Here is a 27,677-nt window from a genome sequence, read left to right on the forward strand (position 1 = left end):
GAGTCTTATGGAAATTTCCATTAGACTCCCTTTCAGTTGTTTGATTTTACAGGAGACACACCTTCTGTTTTGAATGTTACCTCAAAGGAGACACGAGCACAATTTAAAACACAAGCAGGTGGTCGACGCTTACCACCTGATGCTAGCCGCTCGCTACTAACCATACTCACCATTGAACGTTAGCTAGCGAGCGCCTCGTTCCATCACGAGGCGATCACTGCTGTTTGCATGCCCAGTATGCACTGGCATCTGTTCATAGATTAAACAGTATGCAGATGTATACAGTTGGCAGCAAGCTCATTACAATGGGGAGACATGTATGATGTTTGTATATAGGCCCCTTGGTTTTAATTTGTGTGCTGGCCCTCGAGAGATGCAGTATTACTGGTAAACATAGCAGGCGAACCTCAAGTGGTATATGTTCCTGGTGTGTAGCTCGAACATACCGAGTCTCTGCTGTTCATAGTTTATCAATAGGTTGCATTAACCCTGAGAGACTCGTCCTCTTTCTGTAAATAGAATATCCCCCCGGTCGTTGAATGGGCCTTGGGAATAGGGATTTATAGTATTTTATGTATGAAAGGTTTTCCTTTTACAGGCTGGTACTGTCTGATTGTGGCAGGAAGGAAGATTTGTTGTTAATAATCGTACTACTATAATAGCAGGCCTGTCGCACGAGTTAGTGAAGTCACTGATGTGCGCATTTGCCAAGCAGCCTGCAGTTCACACACACAGCACGCGCGAACGCATATGTACACCGCAAGCACGCACATACACACACCGCCACACACGAACACGTGCACGAACATACATGGAACCGCACGCACACGCGCACACACACCGCACGTCAAGACAAAGGCAGCGACACATTCACGGAAGCACACAGAAGACATATTTAATCTCAATGATGATTATTATTTTCAACTAACCAATAGTAGCTGCTTTGCATTTTAAAATGTCTATGCACTTTTCAGCCAACAGTAAAAGCTATTTAATAATTGATTTGCATGCATAGTATGCAACACTTTCCATTGAACAATTACCCCTGTTACCATAAATTTACTAATTGTATAATGTAATCAAATGCTCACACACTAGCTGCTTTCAAACACAGGTGTTTGTCCTGATATTCTCCTGATGGGCCTTATGTGTGAACAACATATCCTGACATTTGTACCCTGAAAATTTCCTGAATAATACTACCCCTGAGGTAGTATTTTCTCCGTTGGAAATGTAAATTACCTAGAGGAGTAGAAAGTCTGTATTTCTCACACCACTTCAGTGGGCGTGTTTATGACGCTTCTGCATGTCATTGAGTGGCCTCCTAAATGATAATCAGCCTGTTGCCTTTTGTTCGCTGAATGGTTTAAAAATATTTAAATGTTGGCACTGCTTTTAAGAGTCATTTGTGGTGAACGAATGTTGTATGTTGTGAAATTATGGGCAAAATGTTATTATATTATGTGCTCAGAAATTTGTTACATAATCGACTGGGGTTTCCACATTATTGCTATGGGTTTAATTACAAGTAGAGGTTGAGCGCACGCGTTGCATGTGCGAAAACTCTAGTAATAATAATAATAATGACCTTTTATTTATATACTAGCTAATTGTACAGTACATTTACAAAGTGCTTTAATACAGATTAGGTATTTAGATCACCATTTGTATGATGTCATACATCCTGCCCTTCAGTCTATCAGGTCCACTGCAACACCCAGCTCTTGCCCTCGCTCTCGCTCTCACTCTCTCTCTCTCGCTCTCTGTGCTTTGTGTTTCTAATCCCACTCTGTCACCTCTTGTGTCACTCCCTTCTGTTTTTCTTTAACCCTTTAGCACACCTGAGCCTCATCGATTTGTTCGATCAATAACCATTCACCCAACCTTCTAACATACCAAGGCCCACCATGCACACACACGCACGCACGCACAAACACACACAAACAAGTGCACACGCACACACACACACAAGCGCACACACACACACACACATACACACACACACACACACACTTAGTCCTGAACGTCGATGGCTTGAGGTCTTTTATTTGCAGTCCATCATAGGAAGTGACATCACACTGACACCCTGGGACTCCTAATGCAGTGGGCACGCTTAGCCATCCATCCAGCTCCACTTTCTGCCTCTTCATCACTACTTTGATCCAGGCACCCTTCTTCTTTCAGCAATCTCAGCCCACCATAGCTCATCATGTGTATGGCCAGTACCAGTTGTACCAGCACCCGAGTACAATGGGCTTCTTCTATACAGCAATGTTTGGAAGATTCAAACACACCCCAAGAGCTAAATGAATAGATGACGTACATTTCTCCAACATTTGCCGGATCTGTGTTCCTCTTCTCTCCTCTTTCCCAACTCCTCCTCCCCTACCTCTCCCCTCCTATCCTCTCATCCCTTCCCCCCTCCCTGCCTCTCCTATCCTCTCTCCCTCCCCCCTTTCCCCTCTTCTCCTCTCCCCTCCCCTCCTCTCCTACCCTCTCTCACCTCCTCTCCTCCTCTTCAATCATCTCCCCTCCTCTTCTTAACTCTCCCATTCACCTCTTCTCCTCTCACCTCCTCCCCCCTCTCTCGCCTCCCCTCCCCTCCTCTTCTATCCACTCTCTTCTCCTCTCCTATCCTCCCCTCCCCTCCTCTCCTCTCCCCTCCTCTCCTCGCTTCCCCTCCACTCCTCCCCTCTCCTCCTCTCCTATCCTCCCCTCCCCTCCTCTCCTATCCTCCCCTCCCCTCCTCTCCTCTCCTCTCCTCCCCTCTCCTCCTCTTCTATCCACTCTCCCCTCCTCTCCTATCCTCCCCTCCCCTCCTCTCCTATCCTCCCCTCTCCTCCTCTTCTATCCTCTCTCCCCTCTCCTATCCTCCCCTCCCCTCCTCTCCTATCCTCCCCGACCCTCCTCTCCTCCCCTCTCCTCCTCTTCTATCCACTCTCCCCTCCTCTCCTATCCTCCCCTCCTCTCCTCTCCTCCCCTCTCCTCCTCTTCTATCCTCTCTCCCCTCCTCTCCTCCCCTCCTCTCCTCCCCTCCCCTCCTCCCCTATCCTCCTCTTCTATCCTCTCTCCCCTCCTCTCCTCCCCTCCCCTCCTCTCCTCCCATATCCTCCTCTTCTATCCACTCTCCCCTCCTCTCCTATCCTCCCCTCCTCTCCTCCCCTCTCCTCCTCTTCTATCCTCTCTCCCCTCCTCTCCTCCCCTCCCCTCCTCTCCTCCCATCCCCTCCCCTCCTCTCCTCTCCTCCCCTCTCCTCCTCTTCTATCCTCTCTCCCCTCTCCTTCTCTCCTATCCTCCCCTCCTCTCCTATCCTCCCCTCCCCTCCCCTCCTCTCCTATCCTCCCCTCCCCTCCTCTCCTCTCCTCTCCTCCCCTCTCCTCCTCTTCTATCCACTCTCCCCTCCTCTCCTATCCTCCCCTCCCCTCCTCTCCTATCCTCCCCTCCTCCTCTTCTATCCTCTCTCCCCTCTCCTCCTCTCCTATCCTCCCCTCCCCTCCTCTCCTATCCTCCCCACCCCTCCTCTCCTCCCCTCTCCTCCTCTTCTATCCACTCTCCCCTCCTCTCCTATCCTCCCCTCCTCTCCTCTCCTCTCCTCCTCTTCTATCCTCTCTCCCCTCCTCTCCTCCCCTATCCTCCTCTTCTATCCTCTCTCCCCTCCTCTCCTCCCCTCTCCTCCTCTCCTCCCCTATCCTCCTCTTCTATCCACTCTCCCCTCCTCTCCTATCCTCCCCTCCCCTCCTCTCCTATCCTCCCCTCCCCTCCTCTCCTCTCCTCCTCTTCTATCTTCTCTCCCCTCCTCTCCTCCCCTCCCCTCCTCTCCTCCCATCCCCTCCCCTCCTCTCCTATCCTCCCCTCCCCTCCTCTCCTCTCCTCCTCTTCTATCCTCTCTCCCCTCCTCTCCTCCCCTCCCCTCCTCTCCTCCCATCCCCTCCCCTCCTCTCCTCTCCTCCCCTCTCCTCCTCTTCTATCCTCTCTCCCCTCTCCTTCTCTCCTATCCTCCCCTCCTCTCCTATCCTCCCCTCCCCTCCCCTCCTCTCCTCCTCTTCTATCCTCTCTCCCCTCTCCTTCTCTCCTATCCTCCCCTCCTCTCCTATCCTCCCCTCCCCTCCTCTCCCCTCCTCTCCTCCCCTCTCCTCCTCTTCTATCCACTCTCCCCTCCTCTCCTCCCCTCCCCTCCTCTCCTCCCATCCCCTCCTCTCCTCCCATCCCCTCCCCTCCTCTCCTCTCCTCTCCTCCCCTCTCCTCCTCTTCTATCCACTCTCCCCTCCTCTCCTATCCTCCCCTCTGCTCCTCTCCTCCCCTCTCCTCCTCTTCTATCCACTCTCCCCTCCTATGCTCCCCTCCCCTCCTCTCCTCCCCTCTCCTCCTCTTCTATCCTCTCTCCTCTCTCCCTTCCCCTCCTGTCCTTGTCTTGTTTTAACAAGCGGCTCTAGTGAACAAGGCGATATTTCAGCTTGAATGAATATGGGTGGCGTTGGCGGTGTTATCAATCACATATGTTGAGCAGCATGATTAGGGCTAGACACGTCAAGGTGAATGGAGCACACATAAAAGTGATCAATGTGATGGCATCAACAGCTCTGCTTTAATACGGACCAGTGGTTTGAGCTTTTGTTACAGCGCGTATGGCGGTCCTCCACCCACCACCTCCTCATCCTCATCCTTTTACTCCATCCACCTCCTCATCTTTCACCCTTTCTTCTACTCCTCCTCTGCTCCTGGTTACCTCCTCTCCTGTCCCTCCTCCTCTGAGTCATTTTCATCATCTGCTCCCTCCTCTTCCCCCTCCTCTTTCTCTCCTCCTCCTCTTCCCATTCTCCTCCTCCTTCTCTTCCTCCTCCTCCTCTTCTCATTTTTCTCCACCTCCTTCTCCTCCTCCTCCTCCTCCTGTCTCCCAAGTAGGTGTTTCAAGTGTCAGCGCGGTGGAGAGAGCACGGCTCCATATGATTGAAACACTTTGTTATTCTCATTCCAAATTGTGAGCTTAAGAAGCAGAGCTGCGGGGTTTCTTGATGACCTTGCTCTCACTTGTTCACTCTTTCTCTCATTTCACTCTATTCCCCCCTTTCACTCTCATTTCTCTTCCTCTGTCTCTCCTCTCTTTCTCTGATTCTCTCTCGCTCCCTTTTCTCTTCCTTTCTTTCCCCCTGGCTCTTCCTCTCTATCGCTTTTTATCTCTCTTTCTTGCACTTTCTCCATGGCTCATTGCTTCGCTCTTTCTACCTTTTATTTCTCCCAATTCTATCTCTCTTTCTCTCTCTCTCCTCTGTTTTCTCTCTCCCTCTTCTCACACACTATCTCTCTCTTCTCTCTCTGGTCGGCTGCCATGAAATGGCCTTTTCACACAAGGGGAAAAGACTGTTTATCGGCATGTGAACAGACCAGTGTTTGTGTGCACTCACACGCACTATTGCGCAAATGTATAAGCATGCACGCTTATGCTTGTATTTAAGAAGCCACGTCCAGATACAAAAGGTATCCTTTTCTGTCTTTGTTGCACACACCGTGGCTTCATCTCATCCTGTGTTATTCCTTTGTTTCTTTTGGCTACTAACCGTGTGCTTTGCTATTTAAAAATTGTGTTTTGAAAGGCCCCTCACTTTTAATTTGTCTGCTGGCACCCTGGGGACGCGTTGGTACTGGTAAGCGTAGCAGGCGGGAGGGGAGAGGTAATTGGCTTGCTTTCGCTTCACAGCAGTTCCACTGAAGTGCAAAGTTTACTTACAGTTCGCAAACGTCTTGTGTGTGACGTGTGAAATCTTAAGTATCACTTCACCTAATCGACCTACTTAGCCTCAGTAAGCCTCAGTAATTCTATTTAGGGTTACAATGTTAATATTATTCTGTACTTTGTGTTTATATTGCTTGTTGCGTTTCTTTTATTCTTTTTACTTTGTCTCTGGCATGAGCCGAGCAGCTGTATCTGTTTCTGTAAATTTTAATGATTTATGATGGCATAAACAACAAAAGGTTAGCCTGACTTTAATTGGTGTACTTCAAATTTGTAGACTCAACGAAAGTTGGTCCCACTAAATGCATCTTTTGGTGTTTCAGTTTGTAGCTGTTGCTTATGTTTTCATTGCATAGCTTGTAGCTAGAGCCTGATATTGGTTTGCTGATTTTATCTCAGATATATCGGTATCGTGGTTTGCCGATATGAAAACTTTTGAAACGTTGTTGATTTATTAATGTTTTTTATCATGTTCTGTGTTTGTACCTCCTCCCTTATAAAGTGAATCAGTTCCTTTAGCTCATGATTTTAATGCAATATTGCTGTGGCCCCAAGCATGGCTGGAGGGTGACCAACAAATCCCATGTAGCTGCTCCAACCCAAGAATACAAAATATATTTATATAGAAATACGTTTGATATATCTACAGTATATCTTCAATATCGGCCAATATATCGATATCTGTCATTTTTTACGCCCCTATATCGATATTGGCATTGGCCCATTAAAATCAGTATTGATCAGCTAGTTGTTTTTTTTAAGGATCCCATGGCATGAAAAATTCACTTTCTGAGGTTTTCTAACATTAATATGAGTTCCCCTAGCCTACCTATGCTCCCCCCAGTAGCTAGAAATTTCGTTGGGTGTAAAACGAGCTCTAGGCATTCTGCTCCTCCTTAGAAAAAATGAAGCTCAGATGCGCCGTTTTGGAATTTCCCCGTTTCTCGCCTTAAGGGGAGATGCCACCTCCCCTTTTTCTGCCTTGCCAGCCCAGAGAATTTGGTCTGCCAATGAGATACGACCGTGCAAGCGCCGTGTGTGTGTGTGTGTGTGTGTGTGTGTGTGTGTGTGTGTGTGTGTGTGTGTGTGTGTGTGTGTGTGTGTGTGTGTGTGTGTGTGTGTGTGTGTGTGTGTGAGATTACACACACTGTAACGCAAGTGTTTACACTTCATTGTTATTTGGATAACCGTTCTGCTGTAGGTGTTATGGCGCATAACACGTCAGACTCTCGTCTCTGGTATTTCCACAATGAGACTCGTAGTGGGGGTTATCTCAGCCATGAATGAGAAGGAATTGAGGGAATTGAACTTTGGCTTTGACTCCCTGAAGTACATGAACCACGACATGGAGGAGAAAGGGATTGTTGCCCGCGAATGTCTCCCGCTTGAGCCCCGCTTCCCGATGCAGGAGGTGGTGGTGTCAAGCGCCGACCGCTGCCGAGGCGGTGGTCCCTCGGCAGCAAGGCTCCGGCGGGAGACAACCGCGGTCAACAATCCCTTTCTCCTCCATGTCGTGGTTCAGTCTACTTCAGATTGATGTGGACGTGGAAGAACGACGCAGTCGTTTGAGATTCATAATATCGTCTGGAGGCTCACACAGCTTTTGGCCGTGATAATATATATTATATGATATAGATATCTATGTATAATATGATATTTTTTAGATATAGAGCTCCAGGACTCCCGTGTGTTCTAGAATATTAACAGAACACGGCTTAAATGCTGTGTGCGCCTCGCCATTGCGATACATCCACGCATGGTACCGTGGCCGCAAGCTGCTCAGGGCCACACCCCCACCCTCCTCCTTGACCCGCCTCTCCTCTCCTCATTTGCATTAAAGATACAGACACCCAAACGGCGTGTTTTGGGAAAGCTCAATGTGCGACTGGCTCGTAGTGGCTGTATTTCTGCACCATGGCTGAATTTCGGGAACGTCTTCAAATACTGTGTTTGGGGCCCACTAATATCCATATTAAACCATCCATAAAGTAGCATGCCATGGGACCTGTAAGCATTGTGTATCGTTTTATTGTCCTAGTTTGTGTTTTTAGCATAATTTGTGGTTTTGTGGTATAGCTTAAAGTTTTTAGCCTGTGTTTTGTAGAAAAGCTTGTGTGATTATTTATTTTAATTTTTTCGTAGCCTTTTAATAGCATAGCTTGAGTTTTTGTGGTGTTGTGTGTTATAACTAGGATAGCTTTGGTTTTCTCTGGTGTAGACTTTCCTTAATAGCATAGCTTGTGTTTTTTGTAGCAGCCTGTGTTTTTTGTAGAATAGCTTGTATCATCGCAACTTTTGCTAATGGAACTCTCCCCCTTGCTGGCTCTCTTCCCATCACGTTATCTGGCTTTAGTAGTCACTTGGGGACATATAGGGGGGCATTTTACCACCTGCACCGGGCAGACAGTTGGTGTAGCAGATATATAAGCGTACCCAGCTGATGGGACCTGCTCTGCCCAGACACCTAGCTCTCTCCTGGGGCTAATTATCACTTATCACCCCCCGGCTGGGCCAGCTGCTTATCCAACAATCTCTACAGGCTGCCATAGAGCCTCAGAATAACGCATAAATCTGCAGCTTCAAAACCTTTTAGGTCTGTAACCCAATTCGTCATGTCTGAAAATCGTTGTAACCCCAACCTGCTTCTGCTTCCGCACACATAGTTGGAACCAGGAACGTGGGTGTCTCACCGAATGCAAACCGCACCGCACTATGTACCAGATTTAGCCGATAATACTGAGACAAACTCCACCAGCATACTCACGGTTGAGATAAAGAGTAAGCAGACATGGCGACAGAAGCTGCTCCGTTGCCAAGACTCTTGCTCCTCCTCTCTTCGGCTGTTCCGGAGGAGTCCTGCCCTGGGGTGGGAGTCATAAGTAGGGACAGGACAGCCGTAGTAAACGTTTTGGCTACACACCATTCATTCTGCGCGATGGCGGCAAGCCTGCATTGTGATTGGTTCACAGTCTTCATTGAACATCTCCCTGGCAGAGCTACAGTAGTAGTAAGGGAAGGGTTGGTTCTGGTCCAGTAGAGGATGTAGAAACACACCAGGAGGGATTGTTTGTTTTACTTTAAAGGGACGACGTTTAACGTACTGTGCCGTATTATAGCTTTAGGCGAATTTGCAGCTATATTCCCTTGGCAGGGCAAAACAAAGTAAGCCACACCAAAGGGAGATGTGTGTTCTCACACAATGTGAGATAGATGGTATAAATTTGCAAAAATTAACTTGAAAAAACCTTAGCAAATATGCAGTTTGAAAGCATGTTGAATTACAAAACTGACAAAATGACTGTCATACTGTTATTAATGTGGTAGTACTGTGGAAATACTGCACTAATACAGTGTGAACACGGTAGTATTTGAAGCCCTTGATGCCCCATCTCTTTTCCTAGCTGCTGAAGTGGTCGCATACTAAAGACTTAGATTTGCAATTACATGAACACAGCGTGCTCCTTCTCTGCAATGCAGTGGTGCATCTTTGTTTCTGTGTGTGCAAGCAAATCATTAACTCTGCGTGCTTACGTACATGCTTGTTTGTGTGCTTTCCTAGCCATGTGTACGTGCTCGGTCAATTGTCATGTGTTGCGACCCTGGTGCTCGTGTGCGCGCGTGCGTGCGTGCGTGCGTGCGTGCGTGCGTGCGTGCGTGTGCGCGTGTGTGTGTACGTGCCCATATGCATGTATACGTGCCCATGTGTATATATCTGGGTGTACGTGCCCGTGTGTATTTATGTGTGCGTACGTGGTTGTGTGTGGGTGTACTCGTGTTACTGAGCTACAAGGCAGAGGTCCCAGAGCGGCGTGGCTGTGACGCTTTGGTCCCCGAATGTTTAGCCGATGCAGCTGTGGTCAATATCTTTACAGCAACCGTTTAGGAGATGAATGATGAGTCTCTTAATGTTAAGATACACGGGACACACACACGTTTATAAGGCACACTTCTAGTTCCCAATACACTGGCTGGATATTTAAAGATAAGTTGTGTTTATGGTTGGCTTGGCCTGTATGTTGTTGATTGTATTCTTTCCGTTTATCTTTCTCCATTTCAATCTTTCCCTCTATTGCACATATCTCTCCCTCTCTCTCCCTCTCCTTCTCTCTTCTTCACTCTCCCTCTTTCTCTCTCTCCCTCCCTCCCTCCCTCCCTCCCTCTCTCTCTCTCCCTCTCTCTTTCCCTCTCTCTCCCTCCCTCTCGCTCCCTCTCTCCATCTGTCGTGACCGATACAAGAACGCCCCCCCAGGAGTGTGTGAGCAAGGGGCCTAGCAAAAATGGCTGGAGGTCGCCGTGTCAACGGAAGTGGAATATGAAAGGTCGCGGGGTCACGCTTTGCGGGGGTTGACTCGTTGTGCCCGATGACTTCGTGACCTGTAAGGAAATAGATGGATGGAGCAGGGGCGTAATGGTTGTGGGGAGATGGAGGGTGTAATGGGGAGGGTCGGGGGCGCAGGGGCTCTCTATGTATCTGTTGTACAGATGGCAGATGTTCCCGCAATTTGGGATGACTGGATGGTTATCCCAAAATTTCTATCAATCTATGAATCTTTATTTAGAAATGTGCATCGGTACCACAGATGTATTTCAGAGGTAGGATTAACTGAAGTAAATGAGGCCTTACATCAACGCTTAAGTTGAGGTAATGGTAGCCTTTTATCAAAGCAGCTTGGCCAAACATGGGATGACGGAGCTATCCTTCATTGTTCTTGTATTCCGATGTTTTTGGAATACTTGACACCTGCCGTAGTCTGGCTATTGCTAGACCAAGCTCAATCGTAGATTGCACGTTGGTCCTGGGAAGCTGCTGTCATTTTCTTCAGTACAAGAGGCGCGACCAACGGGCCTAGTTCAGCTGACTCTGTACGCGATTGGCTGCTTGCCGTCGCTTCCCTGTCATCATCGTGTGAAACCAGCCAATAGCGCGCAAAGGGGAAAAAACAGCTTGGTGATTGGCTCCCGCAAAAACTTATCAGAAGCAGATAGAAATGTATTGCTCTTCTCCAGACCCTTGTGCAGGGCAAATCAAATTGCTGGCAGAATGGGCGGGGCTACCCAGTCTACAGCTGCCATCCACTGTGAGAATCTGCAGGTCCGACAGAGACCCGTCTCGAGTCTATAAACATAACGGTTGTAATAATACAAATATTGAGCCAAAATTGGAGGTTACTCGCGGTAACGGTTTTAGTTTTCAATTGGTTGCACTAGACAGTTGCGGCCATAGAAATAAGAGGATGCGGAGAGCAGGGGGGGGCGTGGCGTTCATGTGGTGTTTTAATAATGCACATTATTAGAAGCTATTTCCATACAAAAACGAGGTTAAAGAGAGCAAAATGCTCGACCTTCTTATAATTACCAGATGCTAATCTAAAACATGAATAGAAGTGGTAGTGATGTTTTTTTTCCTTTTTCTGGCCATCTATGCCCCTCAATAGCGCCATTGTGCTTTCTCTTAAGATAAGTGGCGCTATTCCTGCCCTGGGATTTTATCAAAGCTTTTCATAACGTTCCAACCGGCTATTTGCTTTATGATTATGGAGAGAAGGCCTACTCTCTCGTACTTTGGAATCCATGTGTCCTCTGTTGAAAATCGTAGGCCCATTGAAGCTCTGCCGTGACCGAGCCTTAATGGTTGAACATCCGCATGCTGCCGATGTTCAACCAGCATTTCTACGTGATATTGTTGTATCGCTTATTGCGTTAATATTGCGTTACACTGTAGAAATGAAAAGGAAAATCAATTAAATGATAAAAGTCAGGTACTGCCGCAACTATCGCAGCGAATTGTAGCAAGGTAAAAGAATTTAAAGAAATTAATATCAAACTCATAATAATTGATAAAAACTGAAAGTTCAAATTTTACCTCCCTAGGTGGACTTCATTCAAGTGTTTCTCATTTCATGTTGACTGGAGCAATGTGCTTCTTTTCTCCTGTCCCATTGAAGCCTAATTGAGAAAAACTGGTCTCATTAGGTTCAGTTACCTTGACACGTGTCATGGAGTTCCTTATTAAAGAGATCTTTAATAAAGGAGAGAACAAACATGGTCAAACCAATGGAACGGAAAACCAAGATTTTGGGACATACGCGTTTGAGCCTTCATGCAGAACCGCCAAGTAGCAAATCATTACCCAGTAGGTAGCACATATCCACAGAACACCGGCTCCAATTACGGCAGGGAGAAATGCACTCTTTGAATACACCTTTCCTCAAATTCGATTATCAATTCGGAAAAACAACAATTATCCGAAATTGAAATTATGTTTATGGAGCAGTCCTTATTCATATACGTTGTCTCACTCGACGTATCAGAATCAGCCGGGCATTAAAGCGGTGTTTCATCGATCGACTCGACGCAGAACAACAGCGTAGAATAATAATGCATCCTGTTGGTGAGCCTGAGGATTTGTTCCCATTAAAATGTCTCGGGTCACCGTTGGGAGGACAGATCAGAGGAGTCCTCTACCGCAGATTAAACAAACCTTAGCCTTGGGAAAAGCCTTCAGAGATCACCTGCATTCTGCTCTGTATCTGCTGTCTCGATAGATTTATACATATGGTTTAAAGTCCAGTTTCACAGCTTAATGCCGTGGCAGACACAGCTACGCAGGGCAGCACACGGCTTGTGTGTCATCCATTAGGCCTTAAGGGTATTTACACAGACTGAGGCTAGGAGCCACGCATTTGTCCATCCTTGGTGAGCAGACTAGCTATCTCGGCCTGTCTAGTCCTCAAATGAAGCCACATGATTCATCGCTGGGCCGATCGACTGAAGTATAATGGATTTCTCGATGGTCTGAATTTTGTTCATAATGACTTTTAATCTTTCATCTAGAAGTGCAAATATTAGGCTTCCTTAAAAGGGGTATTCAATATAAAACTAATCCTTTGGTTTTGGCTGGGGATGTAGTGGGCATGGGCCCACATCTTAGCCTCCCTGCTCGGCTGGCAATCATTTAGACTCATAAAACACCAGAATTAACACTCAGTTTGTATACTCCATTTTTAATAATGAACATAATTTCTCCCTTGTTCCCAGTCCACCGTCGTGGCTGTTAAACAGACCAGGGACACCAGATTGTGAACTGGTTAGGGTGATAGGGTTCTGGTTTTGAAACCGCAATGCCCCATGAAAGAAGCTTCGAGCAAGATGCTTCAAGGTTAACCCTGTATTCCCCCTCTGTTCCTTGCTTTTCCTCCTCTGTGCAGGAGGACTTCCGGAACAAGGTGCAGGACTACATCAAGAACTATGCCAGATGATAGGAGCACACGGCTCCCCGCCTATGCTCCTCAGCCAACCAAACAGCTCCGCCGCGTCGCCGCTCCTCCACCTGGCTCCGCCCACTTCCATCAGCGGACCGACCCCCTTCCCCTAGCTCTTGTCTTATTGAACAGATCCCTCGCTGGTCCCGCCCATCGAAACCAACGCCAACAACCGCCAACCGTTGCTGGAATAGAATATGGATGTAAAAGAAATGTAAAAAAAAAACACCAAAAAACACAGAAGATATTGGGGAAATAACGCTTGGGAGGGTAGGGGGGGCCTAACCCAGACCCTGATGCCTGTCTGTGGCCCTCCTGCGTCGGGGGACCCCTGCTCCCTGGGTCTTTTGGCCCCTGGAAGTGAGGGGAGGGGGGGGGGCTTCAGTCGTACTTTCAACTTTCAAGTCAAATTTCCAAGTCCCATCAAGACGGATCGCTTTCTTTCCAATAACCTGTGAAACTAAAGAAAGAATATATATTGTGTGTTTTCTGCTCCAGTGCCTGCCAAGTTTGTGTTGCTAAAGAGAAGTAGACATCTCAAATATATAAACATGCCAGCATGCACACACATGCACATCCACACATATATACACACAATGTCCTGTACTGCAGTGGGTTCACACACACACAAATACAAACATTAAATACACACTCAACATGGCACACACCCAAAAACACACATCCAGCAATACCTGTGCACTTACATTGGGAAGCCTGATGGCCTGCACCCATGTGACCAGACCACTTTACCTCGGTCTGTGATTCCACATGCACCACCATCTTGATTCCAGTGTCTTCCCACAGCTGCAGGTCACACACACACACACACACACACACACACACACACACACACACACACACACACACACACACACACACACACACTGGGTTTGGTGATTGCCGCGTGTACTCTGGGTCAGGCTTGCGCGTCACCTTTTGAATGTGTTGAGCTAATTTAAATTGTTGTGATAGACAGAATCCCTCACGGCTGCACGGCAACAACACATGTGTTTGGGTGAATAATGCATGGACAAGCTAAATGAAAAGGTAAATAAGAGGCGTTCCCTTGGTACCCGGCACGCTCCAGTGTGGATTAGTCTGGGTTCAAGTATTGATGAATGATTGAGAAACCGTGCGTCATGACCCCGTGGCACTCGCTGACGTCCGTTCCTCCTCAGACCCTCTGAAGAAGAGGAGGAGGAGGAGGTGGATTAAGAGAGGACCGTACTCAATCAATGTGTAGGGGTGGAGTAGAGTCACCGCGCTAAAATGACACACGGCTTAGGTCACGTGTTCGCTGTGTTAGCCGGGAGCTGATTGAATGGATGAGTGTGTGTGTGTGTGTGTGTGTGTGTGTTTTGATTTGCATATTGTTGTGTGTGTGTGTTGACTTTCCAATTGCGCTAATTGCTCTCATCGTGTGTGTAAGGTTTTGGCCGTGTTTTGTGCACAGCTTGTGTACGTCAACCCCACATGTAATGAATTTCCTTTTGGATATTCATCTCTGCATGTGAAAAGTTAACAAGGTGATTGGATTGTCATGAGCTCCTTCTGCTAATGGCTGAGGTGTGTGTGTGTGTGTGTGTGTGTGTATGCTTGAATATGTGTGTGCGTATGGCTTTATATGTGTGCAGAGCCAGGCATTCAGTTTTGAGCATGTGCATATAGACTACAGTATCTGTGTGTGTGTGTGTGTGTGTGTGTGTGTGTGTGTAAACCATGTGTAGCATGAATAAGAGATCAAACAATGTGATCAATTGTATCCTTCACCACTGATCGATCTGAATTCAAAATCAAACCATACGATGACGTGGAGGTAATTCAAAAGCTTCTTTCGGCTAAATGAATAAATCATTGAGGAAACAAACGATACAGAACAATTATGTGAGCTCATCTCTTATACTTACTGCTAGCATTGAATTGTGCAGGCTGTGTGCGTAAACGTTGTGTGTACATACACATGTGTCTGTCAACATCTAGGCAATTGTTTGTAATAAGACAAACACATTGAGGGATGTTCCAAGGCGGCCTGCCCCATTTACTGGAACTGTCCCCAGAACACACACACGCACGCACGCACGCACACATGCGCACACACGCACACACACACACACACACACACACACACACACACACACACACACACACACACACACACACACACACAAACTTAGGCAAACACTTACTCAAGCACTTAGACAATGTGTTGAACCCCGACCTCTAACTGTTGCAATGTAAGAGGAAATAACACAATTGCAGGCAACTACCAAACCTCACCTGGTATGTGGATTGCAGACCCATCCATGGACGATTACTCCAAAAGCAAGGCCTGTGACTGCAAATTCATCACCACAAAGCTAATAACACACACTGTTTACTGTCAAGGGGTCATCAGTGACCACACAAGGAGCCTCCAGCTAAGATGGACGCTGAGTCAGGTGAATATAGCCAGCCAACAGATGAAAGTTCAGCGCTCCTTACTCCTCAAACCACGCTGACATGTTCCGATTGTTGTGTTTGGATTCCGTTGGTTTAAGAATGTCAAAACAAAGCTGTAATCTGATTGGACGCACTTCAGGAGATTGGCATCAAACTAAGTTGTTTGAACCTTGAGTGCAACGTTAGGATAGCATCAACACGAGGTTGGGCCCGAACCACACTGAACTTCATATGATTACGTTAGCAACATGATGTTGAATGACCAGGTGCTGACCACTTCAGAGTGGAGGAGTCTACGAAAACACTTGGAGAAACTATATCAACATCAACCAAACTCCCATGACAGAATGGGGAATACAGTATACATTTAAATGGCATCTATTTTACCAACCGGTGTGATGAGCCTTGTCGATCTGCATTAGTAACCTCACAAGGGGTGAGTTTCCATCCAGATGTGTGATGTCTGATACAGACCACTGGGTAGGCTTGTTGGTTTATCTATATCTATTCAACATCACAGCTGGTGGTAAAATAGGGGCCCTTTGCAGTAGTATGTTTGCCAAGTCGGCGGGTGTGGCAGTGAGGGTAGTGGTGTAAGTCCTAGCCAGCAGGGTCTTCTTCTTCTCAAATAGCCAACCTTGTCTTTCTGAGATTGTCTATCGATTTTTTAAGATATATTAAAGAACATGTGCAAAAAAAAAGGAAAAAACTTTTTTGGTGGTCTGTCTTCATTGGATGGAAAGTCTGTGACAATAGCGGACAACAAATCACGGACGTGTGTGTCAGATCTTTTTATTGCCCTGATAGGGTCTCCTGAAGCCATCAGCCGTGGAAAAAGGACCATCTACAACCAACCGACTAAAATGGGGCGACAAGACTGCAGAAGGAATACCTGAAAATAACCAACTGTCATCTGTTGAGAAAGACTTGTTCACCTGTGGTACTTGTCATTAACGGCTGTCAATCTTGGCTGCTGAAAGGCCTGAATTGCGGAGGTACACGCTTGCCGCACACGGCTGCTCCAGCAGCACATATGGTTGAGCCCTGACACCTGCCAGCCAACGCCTGCTAATAAGAGGGTGTCTGTCCACCGTGAGGGGGGAAAGTAACGCACATCTCTCTACGGGGTCCTGTGACGAGCTCGCTACCGCCCTCCCCAGTCGCCCTTCGCCCCCCCCCCCCCCCCCCCCGCCCATCCTGGGAAGGCCTCGTCATCCGTGTCAGTGTGCTGGTGAAGACAGTGTACTCATATTTATATAAATATTAATAAGTATAATTCAATTCATAATGTGCCTTAAAACTAAGCCCCACTCACGTGATATAGTGCTGTTAGTCCTTTCTGGAAGTAATTGAGCAGTTTGGATAAGAATAAAAGACATTTTCTTTCATGTAACAATCAAAATGTAGATCTCCCACAGACCGATCTCACCTAGGTATCACATCCCACCTGGTGTTCAACCATGGAGAGGGTGGTGCCAGTTAGTTATTTACTTCTTCAAACAACGGTTACCATATAGAAAATACGAGTGGTGCACCTTTCTATATGGTATAGCCTAGAGAACAGGTCAAGATATGAAAGCCTTCTAACCTTTACCGTCTCCAATAGGTTTTGTGTTTCAAAACGGATGTACACGTAAACAAAGAAGAGAGTCAACCATGAAACGGGATAGGTTGGATGCTGGTCGTTGGGTTTCCTGCGATAGCCCGCGGATAACTGATTGAACGTGGTGTTTCGTGTGGGGTCTCTGTGGTATGTTCCGCAGCAATGGAGTCCGAGAACTACGCCTTGATTTGAATCTCCTTCCACATCGGCTCCACAGCTCCTGATCCGAAGGTTTCTACCAACCTGCCTGAACGACGTGTATAAATTAAAATAATCTGATGTTACGGATTTGACACGCATGTTGATGTGCAGAATTATGTTTTGTTGTGCAATTGTATTTGTTTATGCTGTACACACGCATTCAAAACATCTTATTTGGCAATGAAACTGCTACACATCATAATAACAGACAAAACCTACCAAAATCACGAGGGACCAAAGACAATATATGTGTAGACTTCAACATCTTCCCAGGGACCTTATTGACAGAGAGCTATTTCCGCTGTCCTCGGCTCAACCTCAACGAAGCTGGCGTCGACACTCAGGCGTTAAACCTTTAGCCTGGGTCTGTACATTGATACGCTGTTCAACTCATAATTCATTGCTTTTATATATCACACTCCTGACCTGGTTAAACTGCCCACGGTTTGTCATGACACATTCTTTAGTTTTACTCCAGTTGCAACCGTGCTCAAAACACAATTTAGGAATTGATTTGGTATGCCCAGCGGGGGGAGAAGAACCGTCTCATCACACACATCTTGTGATTTAGAAAATACGCAAAAATAGTGGGCAGAAATGTACAATTTCTACGCCTTCACTGTGGGTGGAAATTGAACTGAAGAAGACTCGAAGAGACGGCTAATTTTTTATTTGCTGTTGTTGATCTGATGAATTATATAAAATACACGCCCTGCAGAAAACCCCTGTGGACAGAGTAATTTGATAGAAGAAAACAGGATGCTATTAGTAGAAACATGAAGAATAATGCATCAAATGATTGGAGCGAGATTAATGAGAAGGCAAGCAGCTTTCCTTGTAGAGATATTTGTCTCCTCTCACTTGCCCTCTGCCAGAGCTGAGCAAATGTTAAGTGTGTGTCGAGGGAGTGTACCTCTCTCCCTCTCTCTGTCACTCTCACACTGTATCACCTTCCCCCCCACCCCACTCCACCCCACTCTGTCTCTGCCTTGATCTAACAGAGGCGCACACACTGATCTTATTATCCTTATTTTTCCTATTTTTCCTACAGTTGCAAACAAAACCAGAGTTTTTTTATTCCCATTGCGAGTATCTTGTGGCGAAGGTTAACAGACAGCTGGATCTGTGATATTCATCTCTGAGACACCTGGTTTATAAAAACGCCTGGTTTATAAACACACCTGGTTTATAAAGACACCTGGGTTATGACGACACCTGTTTTATAAAGACACCTGGTTTATAAAAAACTGGTTTATGACGACAACACCTGGTTTATGAGAAGACCTGGTCTGTGAAAACACCTGGTTTACGAAGCAACCTGGTATATAAAGACACAGTTTATACACATATAGACCAGGCGTCTTTATAAACCTGGTTTATCCATACTGGATTATAAAGACACCTAGTTTACCTGGTGCACTACTAAATATAAAGGTGATGGGTGGTGTAGTCCAATTTAAAAAAATAACCACTCAGGATTGATAGACAAAGACATGGTTTGGTTGCTAATTCTTCAACTCTTAAATTCAAATTGGCATACCGGAACATACTTTAATTACAAGTCCACGGACAGTTGATCTCCTTATTTTAAGACTCATTGGATGTTCTACAAAGATAGAAAGTTAATGAATAAAAACAACAGAAGCTGTCTGGTACTAACAACCAAAGACCATTTATAATGTTCACCACACGTTTCCAAGGTAGCAACTAATGAATATGCATATACCTCTTCTACCGCCTCCATGAATGAAGGAAATTAATTACTTTTATTATTGGATATACTTATTAGTATTTAGGGATTGACGAACTTCGTAATCTGACATGACAACTTGTTATTACTACCAAAGTATCAGGGCTTAAAGCAGTTGTCACATTGGTAACTCACATCCACACAAACACACATACACACACGCACATGCACACACGCACGTACACACACACACACACACACACACACACACACCCATACACACACACACGCAAACACACACACTGAATAAGGTCTTCTGTGTTGAATATTTCAAGGGAAGTTTATTTATCTAGCCCTGAAGAAACAGTCTCGCAAGGCCTCACACGTCTGTCTGGGTTAAAGGGCTTCTGAGCGACCGACAAGGTATTCGGTTAGCCATGGGTCTTAGGGAAAAACAAGGTCAGAGGTCAGGAAGCTAGGGAGAAAGAGACCGGAGTGCCTGCAGACAAGCCCGCTCACATACTGTAAATGACAGTGTGTGGAGAATAGGAAACATGTATTTTAAGACAGTTAAAAATATACAGCAGCAGCTGATGTTCCGGGTCATCATTCTTTGTTTGTGGATTTTGTTGACGAGATATTGTGTGCAACCCAAACTGGTTGAAACCCGTTGAAGGTTTGTGTTGCCCGCGGCGATACAAAACATTTAGTGCAGGACGGAGAGGGAGCGATGCTCTTACTCAGACTCTGTGACATCATTTCAGAGAGAGGTTAGCAAAAGGTGAGAGCCGTGTTACGTAGGTTGCCGTACGGCGTTTGTCTCGTGCGCGGGGGTTGTGCGTCTGAGTAGGATGTGCCGTGGAAGTGCGTTTCTTGTTGTTACAAATACGCGCGTGTGCACCCCATTGTAGGTGTCAACAGTTTTCACAATTTTTTCTCACACAGACTCTTCTTATCACCCCTTGAGTTTGCGTGCATAAAGTGAGTTGGTTTCTTTTCTTCTGCAGTCTCTGAAGCTGCCCACGCACACTCTGCTCGTGGAAGAAACTGCGATTTGTGCGGAGCTTAGCTGGACAGGAGGCAGACGGTAATGCATTTTGCCACATCGGGTAAAAACAAAGCAAGGGAAAAGCGGCGCCGAAAACATAACGACGTGATTCAGAAACGGACAGTGAAGCAAACTTAACTCATGAGAAAAAAGAGAAAAGAGCGTCTATAGCCAATGGCGTTACGATACATGTCGGATGCAGTTATCTCTTCATGTAAAGTCATAATAGCACAGTTTTTAGGTGATTGAGACAACTGTTTGTGTCTGTCTTGTACAGTAGACCTGTGTGCCGGTATGTGGCTAAATGGTCATGTTTACAATACAAATACGTAACACAAAAATGTTTTACATAAGTGATGTCCCTGTTTCTTGTCTTTCGGTTATTTCCTGCAAATCATCGGTTCTCAACAGGGGCCGGAATTTGAAAATATAATTTTACTGTCAAAACCACGGCCTTTGTGTGTGTGAGTGTTTTGTGTTAGTGAACAACAAATATTTCTTAATTACAGTCAGACAGTCAGAGCTGAGTCACTTCACCCCCCACAAACCGATGAACAAGCATTGTTCATTGAACAAGCAAGAAATGTCCATGAAAGTTACTTCGCCAACAATGAAAGCCTGTGAATCATCCCTCTCATAGCGTAACAACCAGAGATATTCACTTTCATGACATGACCAAAAAAACACAAAACATCCACCAAACTGCCTTGTCATAACTCCCCTCCTCAGCTGAGCACACAAGCGTGGACATTTTCCAGCCAAACATGGCGAACAGTTGTGCTGCTGGACTTCACTTCCAATTCAAATGGGTGGAAGTGGTGAGCAAGTGTTGTGCTTGTAGATCTTCCAGTCAGTACTCTTCCTCTGGCTCTGTTTGTTCCCCTCTCACTTTGGAACAAGTGGACTGGATTCAGACAACCCCATCACCCTCTGAGATGGGGCGGTTACTGGTGAAGTCCAACTTCTTAAGAAGCACTCAAGGGAGAATAGAAGTCAAATAATGTGGTTGATTCTTAAAGAAATCAAATTAAGACAACGCTTTTGTTTGTTATGTTGAAAGGTTTAAATATAGAAAAACTCAAACTAAGTAGCAAGTGTAGTAGCCTATACACTTTTTCATTAAGGGAATATCATAAAAAGGATTCTCTCGCCCTTTTCTCTAAATTGACTGAGTGAAAATCTCAGGGAGTTGATCAAATCGAAGTTCAATGTTGACACTTTCAATTTGAAACTTTGAAAATAAGTCTCATAAAACTAATGCCCAACATTTCCTCAACCTCATATCAGCTAGCCAGTGTTCCGTGAGCTAAATCAACCCTGTTAACTCATTACATAGAAGCGTTTATCAAGACAGCAAAAATACACTGCTTCCTCCAAAGTACCAAACAACAAAATCATACTGAATTTTTGTTGTTGTGCCATATTTATTCAGTTTGGGAAATCTCACGTAGTCCGTAAAATAATTTTGCTGACAGAACTCAGATGGGACTATGTATAGAAAGCTTTACCGTTTCCAGGTCCTTAGTAAGAACTTGAGCTATTTACTGGAGTAATAAGATAATTTCTGCATTTCATATCAATCTCATGTTAACTGATTGCATTCAAGGCATTAGTCTGACCCATACATTTCTCCCCACTGAACATTTGTGTTTCCAGAAACCGAACAAACAGTGCAAGCTGAACATTTTTGTTTTGGAGACAGAATCTGCAGTTATCTGATATATTTATTTCATATTTCTATAATGTTTTGCCAGTAGCGATGGTGTAAGCAGGATAATCCACGAGTTTTGTGGTTATCATAGATAATGCACCTGGAAGAGGCAAACCCGTGTGTCCCCAGCCCCAACGTTGTGCATCATTTTTTGCAACCGCACCACCTCGTCGTCGTAGATTGTCCCTAACCTATTCCCCTAGCGGCTATGTTGGACATTCTAATTAGTTTTTATAGTTCAATGCAATCCCCCAGCCAGGTAGCTTTGAAAATGCAGAATATTCCCATCCAACAAACCAATATGGTGGCCAGGTGAATGAGGTCTAATTTGTTTCTCGACCGGTGGGTAAGTAAACTCACGGTCACATAATTGAAGGCTTGAGGTCTTCAATTTTATCTATTCAAAATTTTCCATTTCTGTCTCGTTCTTCAGAGATAAACCTTCTATAGAGAGTAGGGTCAGGCAGAGCATGGGGGTGTATGGATGAAAAAGTGTTACATTTATGTTGCCTTATGCATTTTGCACCCACACACACATGTTCTGTCCATAAATTGTGAGTTGAAACTTGAGGAAGGGGCTCATACTAGACATCTCAGATGGATATCTGGCCAAAGGAAAAGTCCCATATAGACAGGGTTCAGGCTTGGCCAGGCCACCAGAGAATGCTAAACAACACTCTAAGACTTCCAAGGCTCTCTCTCTCTCTCTCTCTCTCTCTCTCTCTCTCTCTCTCTCTCAGGCTGTCTGTCTCTTGCTCTCTCTCTCTTTCTTTTTCTCTCTCTCGCTCTCGCTCTCTTTCTCTCTCCCTCTCTCTCTCTCTCTCTCTCTCTCTCTCTCTCTCTCTCTCTCTCTCTCTCTCTCTCTCTCTCTCTCTCTCTCTCTTCCCCATCTTCGGTGGCTGTTGCTTGGCAGTGCGAACGCTGCATTCAGAGTCCGCTGGGAAATTCCTGAACAAGGCCCAAAATATGCCGGCGCCGCATAGGAACAGAGGTCAAATTAAATTTGGACGTGCATAATTGGATGCTTGGAAATAGGATATGCATTAACGTCAACAAGCGACATCTGCGGAAGGCATTAGGGAGTCTTATTGCCGGCAGGATGACAGCGAGAGACTGGAGAGGATAGGAGCTGGGAAGAGGAAGTGTAACGGACTGGTGTTAACAGGAGCTGGGATTTATTACAGCTACGCCATGGGACACCTATTGACAAAGGTTTCCCATTAGCGGATATAATCACAGTTATAATATTATAGCTGGACGTGCTCATCCATCAAGTTCAACCCTTATTTTCAGCTCTTCGGCGTTATGTGCTGGTGATCACCGTCACTCCCAAGCAGATACATTGCAAGTATCAGAAATTAAATCAAAACGAAAAGCATTTACATGGTGTTTAATTACTTTACTAAGTAAAAAGTACTTCCTAAGTTACTACTTCCTAAGGGACATTTCCGGAGGGATTCCATTGGAGACAATAGCAGCAGGCGACAAGATGGGGGGCGGCTAAAAAATAGCCAGGGCAGCATCATTCCTCCTGGGTGCTTGTGGCTGAAACGTCCCCCCTGTTATGGAGGTTGTGCCCAGAGAGATGATGGTTATATGATGGATGCAGGTAGTGGGGACAGAACTTTTCACATCCTGGAACGAGATTCGAATGTCCATCTTCAGAGCTGTGTCTACCGATGAAGATTAAACACACTGTGGAAAGTGTGCTAGCCTTCGGGTATCATAGGGACATACTGAGGAGCGTTGAGTGTATTTGCTCTGGGAATGGAACCCGCATACTGTTGAGCTGAGATCAGTTTATTCAGCTGTTCTGCCAAACCAAAGACTCATTAAGAGCCTGAATACAATCAGGTTAATTGACGAGTGGATGAAACAGAAAGACTAATCAGTGGAATATGCCTTCATAAACAAGAGGTTTTTCTGCATGGTCAATTCTGCAGGAGAATCTAAATAATCTATCTTGTGTTTGATTTGATTTTAGTTTTATTTGGTTAGCACAAAAATCCAAAATGAACCCAATGTTAAAACAAGTACATTACCAATACAAATAAAATCAACCACATGTGTAAATAGTAAAAGGGTTTTCCATTCAGTACTTTGGAGGGTATTGTAGCAGACTCTCACGGTTTGTTTGCTATGTGATATCAGAGCTAACATGACAGGAGTCTGCATCAACAGTGCTGATCTCTATATGTGTGTGTGTGTGTGTGTGTGTGTGTGTGTGTGTGTGTGTGTGTGTGTGTGTGTGTGTGTGTGTGTGTGTGTGTGTGTGTGTGCGCGTGCGTGCGTGCGTGCCCATGTTTGCGTGCGTGTGTGTATGTGTGTATCCCTGTGAGGTTAGTGCCGTCTTGGGTGCTAGCATCAGTAAGCTTTTGGATCTGTAGTTAGTCTCCCTGCGGATATCTAGTTGATTTCTGGAGAGAGAGAGAGAGAGAGAGAGAGAGACAGAGAGAGAGAGAGAGAGAGAGAGAGAGCGAAAGGGAGAGGGAGAGAGAGGGAGAGAGAGAGAGAGAGAATCTAGGCTACTGCTAATTGCCACAAATGGCAGAATATTGCCACAAGGATCAACATACTTAATAAACCCACACACAGCAAATTAAACACACACACATACAGCCAGTGATTTAATTTAAAAACTTGAAACATTTTAGAACTTTTGACAAATGTCAATGGCAGCCTGCCCTCCCCAACCTTTCCATTCTATAGCATTTGATATTAACCTATTTTACAACTGGCAAAAACATAACAACATAAACTCACTCTAGACACTCACAAGTATCAAGATTGACACAAACTAGACCTTTCTGCTGGTAAACTAGACCTTTCTTCCACCTGGTAAACTCTGGATCCCTGGCAGGTATTGAGACTGACCTGATTTTAGCTGACAGCCTCGCCCGGCGAGATCAACACCCCGGTTCTACACGTTTTAAAGGGAAGAACTGTTTAGAATAAACATTGTTCAGAGGGTTACACCTACAGCAAAGGGCTATGGCATATACCCAGATTTCACGTCTGGGATTAATGAAGGGCGATCTTATCTTATTTCATCTTATCTTCCAAAGACACATGTGCTGTGTGTTTGTGATGATGAACAATCCCTACAGCACATCAGCTGTCCTTGATGTCTAATAACATAGTATATGGGTCAGCTTAGCTCAGGAGGTAGAGCTGGTGAGCGGGTTGAACTAGCAACCAGAAGGTTCATTCTCCGGCTCATCCTAGCTTAGTGTCGAGGTGTCTCTGAGCAAGACATCTAACCCTAACTGCAACCGATGAGCTGGCTGTCGCCCTGCATGGTTGGCTCCACCGTCGGTGAGTGTATGAATTGCTGTAAGTTGCTTTGGATAAATGTAAATGTAAATGTATGTGACATTTCCCCAACAAGATTTGGTAGGTATGTACTGGATACGTCACTCTCCCTCTCAAATTTGTTTATTTAAATTCTATTGAATAAAGTCTATAACATAGAATCTATGAAGTCTAGTATTTCTGGTGCATCTATCACTGCCTTCCTAAGGGTTGATGCTTAGCCTCATGAGTCATGGCTATAATTTATACCCTGAAGTCTGTCTCTTCATGGAACATTTAATTCAACCAAATCTTTCATAAGCATTAGACTGAGGCCCTCTCCATAGCTGCAGAGTAAACATAAATCAACACTTTTTCTAAATTTATGTAAATTTATCTTGTTTTGATGTAGGCTTCTTTCCAATTTTTGTAATGGTTTTGGAGAGAGGGTTTTTTAAGATAAGAGATTTTGGTTTATTTACTAGACCTTTTGGAGATAAGAGATTTTGGAGATAAGGCTCATGATTCATGGATCGACACCTGGTCAGGTGCTACCAAAACAATTAACATCGACATGGATCTGGCTGCTTCATTAGCTCCACCGTTTTGACTGTTATGGACCTTAAATGAGTGTTGCAAGCTCTGCCTGCAATAGCACTCACACATCACTCTCACTAATTGGTCATATGAAAATATTAGCGAATGCAATATTTTGTTTATGTCCTCAAGATGTGGACTTTCCTTGATGGGCCCTGATTTAAGCACTAAGTGTGATGTTGAAGAACACTCTGACGCTGTCACACGTTGCATTGCACACCCAGATATATGATGGGTAGATCATCTTTGCTGCCCACCAAGTGGACTATACCAATGTGTAGGCTGATCTATCCATCATACATCTGGGTGGACACTGATTTTGAAGGATTGTTGTGGCTAATCAACATCACAGACACAGACAAGCCAGTGTTTTATCAACCAATTTATGAGATTTTGCTCTGTAAAATGTGCATTACAGTGCAACTACAGTGCAACAGCGTGAAAGCGGTCTTTTGATGAGCTGGAAGATGCTGATTGGTTGTGATGCGTATAGCAGGCCCTTGTGTTGGATACCTAATCACCGTCTCCTCACCTGATGCTGGTGTTTCCCTGTAGGTGTCCTCTGTTCAAATGAAGGTCGCTCAAATACACCCAACCAAGGTATCTTATCAAGGCCCTTAACAATATACCCATGCCACAGATTATACCCATTCATCATGGTTGTTTTGACATTGTATTTATGCTGATTTCATCATAATTGGATTTGACGAAATGGTGAGGTACTTGAAAATCCATAGTTTGTCCATTTAATGCAACAAAGTACGATTAATAAGCCACGTTTTCATTGTTTTTGGCTCTAATACTGAGAACTATTAAACAGCTCACTCAGCCATCCCTCTGAAGTTTGAATCAATAGGCAACAGAACCTGGGCAGTGAAAGATGAAAGCAGAACTGATTTGGGACAATGGCACCTGGCAACGCTGTTAAATACAGAACAGGTTGCCAGATTCTGTGTTCTGAATTATCTTGAGTTAAAAGACGATGGTGACGATAATTAGAACTTTCACTTTTGATCGCAGGAGACATAATAATAATAATACAAGAACAAATGTTAGCGTTTTAGACTCTCATATTCCTTATTATCAATAGTAACTGAATGACTTAACTAACTTAACTTGAAGGAGTAGCAATTACTTAGTCCATGAAAAATGTTTATAAAAAGCTGACCTAGTTGTTTATTCACGATATGTCCATCCGTCTTTCTTAACTGTTTTTCTTTTTATTCTATTTGCTCAATAAATGCATTTATTTAAAAAGCTAGTTAGATTACTGGCTCAATGACTCAAAGTATTACAAGTCAGCCAGAGAAACCTAGTTTGAGAATCAGTAAAGGACGTCATGTAAATGAATCCAGCAAGTTTATTATGAGCCATGAAAACATCTTTCAAAACCAACAAACACAAAATGACATTTCCAACCTGCTTTAGCTATAGCTCAACTATCAGCATTGATTATAAGATACACATGTTACATATACTGTAACATCAGCGATAGTTTCTGTAGATCAAAGTGCAGAAACTTTCTGGAGACATTTTTGTTTAATTAACACAAGGTTGAAGTCCATGCACTGAACTGTGGCATTATAAGGGTTAAAATATTTTTCTGTATGGATATCCAACGGTTTTCCATTGATATAAGTTTCGGCGTCTTCTTTCAAAGCAGATGAAATGTTGCCCTTGTTCCAACGTTGCTTTCCCACAGTTGTCCTCTGCTCTGGGGTTTCTGCTAAAAGTCTGTGACCTATGGTAACCTTTGACTGTCAACGTGAAGCAGAGAGCTGACGCTTCAATGTCAACTCTGGGCAGACCTGTTTTTTTGGAATTTCTTGAAAAATGTTATTAAAAATAGTCACACGCTTCTAGATAAGCACAGCTCCCGATGCCAAGGTGATGAGTAGAAGAAGCCACAGGAGTCACCGTCTCAAAACAAATTGCTGTAGCACGGTAGTGCACGTCCCCGTCTCTGACTGACCAAGTCATATGTTTGTTGTCACAGGTGGATTTGGCTGGGATAACTTAAAGGACGACCAAGAGTTGTAACTCATTCATTTTAGATGTGTTAGTTAACACATTGAATCAGCTCATTCCTGGTACTCAATTAGAA

At 45.0% G+C, this 27,677-nt stretch overlaps 2 protein-coding genes across 2 annotated transcripts in view; one reads left to right on the forward strand and one right to left on the reverse strand.

Annotated features, from left to right (window-relative positions):
- Positions 1-16,060, forward strand: part of ube2f (ubiquitin-conjugating enzyme E2F (putative)) — a 47,841-nt gene extending 31,781 nt beyond the window's left edge. The window contains exon 10 of the mRNA XM_079732805.1: positions 12,940-16,060. Within this exon, the coding sequence (XP_079588931.1) occupies positions 12,940-12,990 (51 nt within the window). The 3' untranslated portion in view covers positions 12,991-16,060. The remainder of the gene's footprint in view (positions 1-12,939) is intronic.
- Positions 16,061-26,915: 10,855 nt separating this feature from the next.
- The window catches only part of LOC307072803 (receptor activity-modifying protein 1-like), a 33,375-nt gene continuing 32,613 nt past the window's right edge, over positions 26,916-27,677 (reverse strand). Inside the window, exon 3 of the mRNA XM_079732287.1 lies at positions 26,916-27,677. This exon is cut by the window's right edge and continues 873 nt beyond it. The gene's annotated coding sequence lies outside the window, so the exon portion shown is untranslated.

This window comes from Pollachius pollachius, assembly GCF_949987615.1.
Source record: "Pollachius pollachius genome assembly, chromosome: 3".
Taxonomy (NCBI): Eukaryota; Metazoa; Chordata; class Actinopteri; order Gadiformes; family Gadidae; genus Pollachius; species Pollachius pollachius.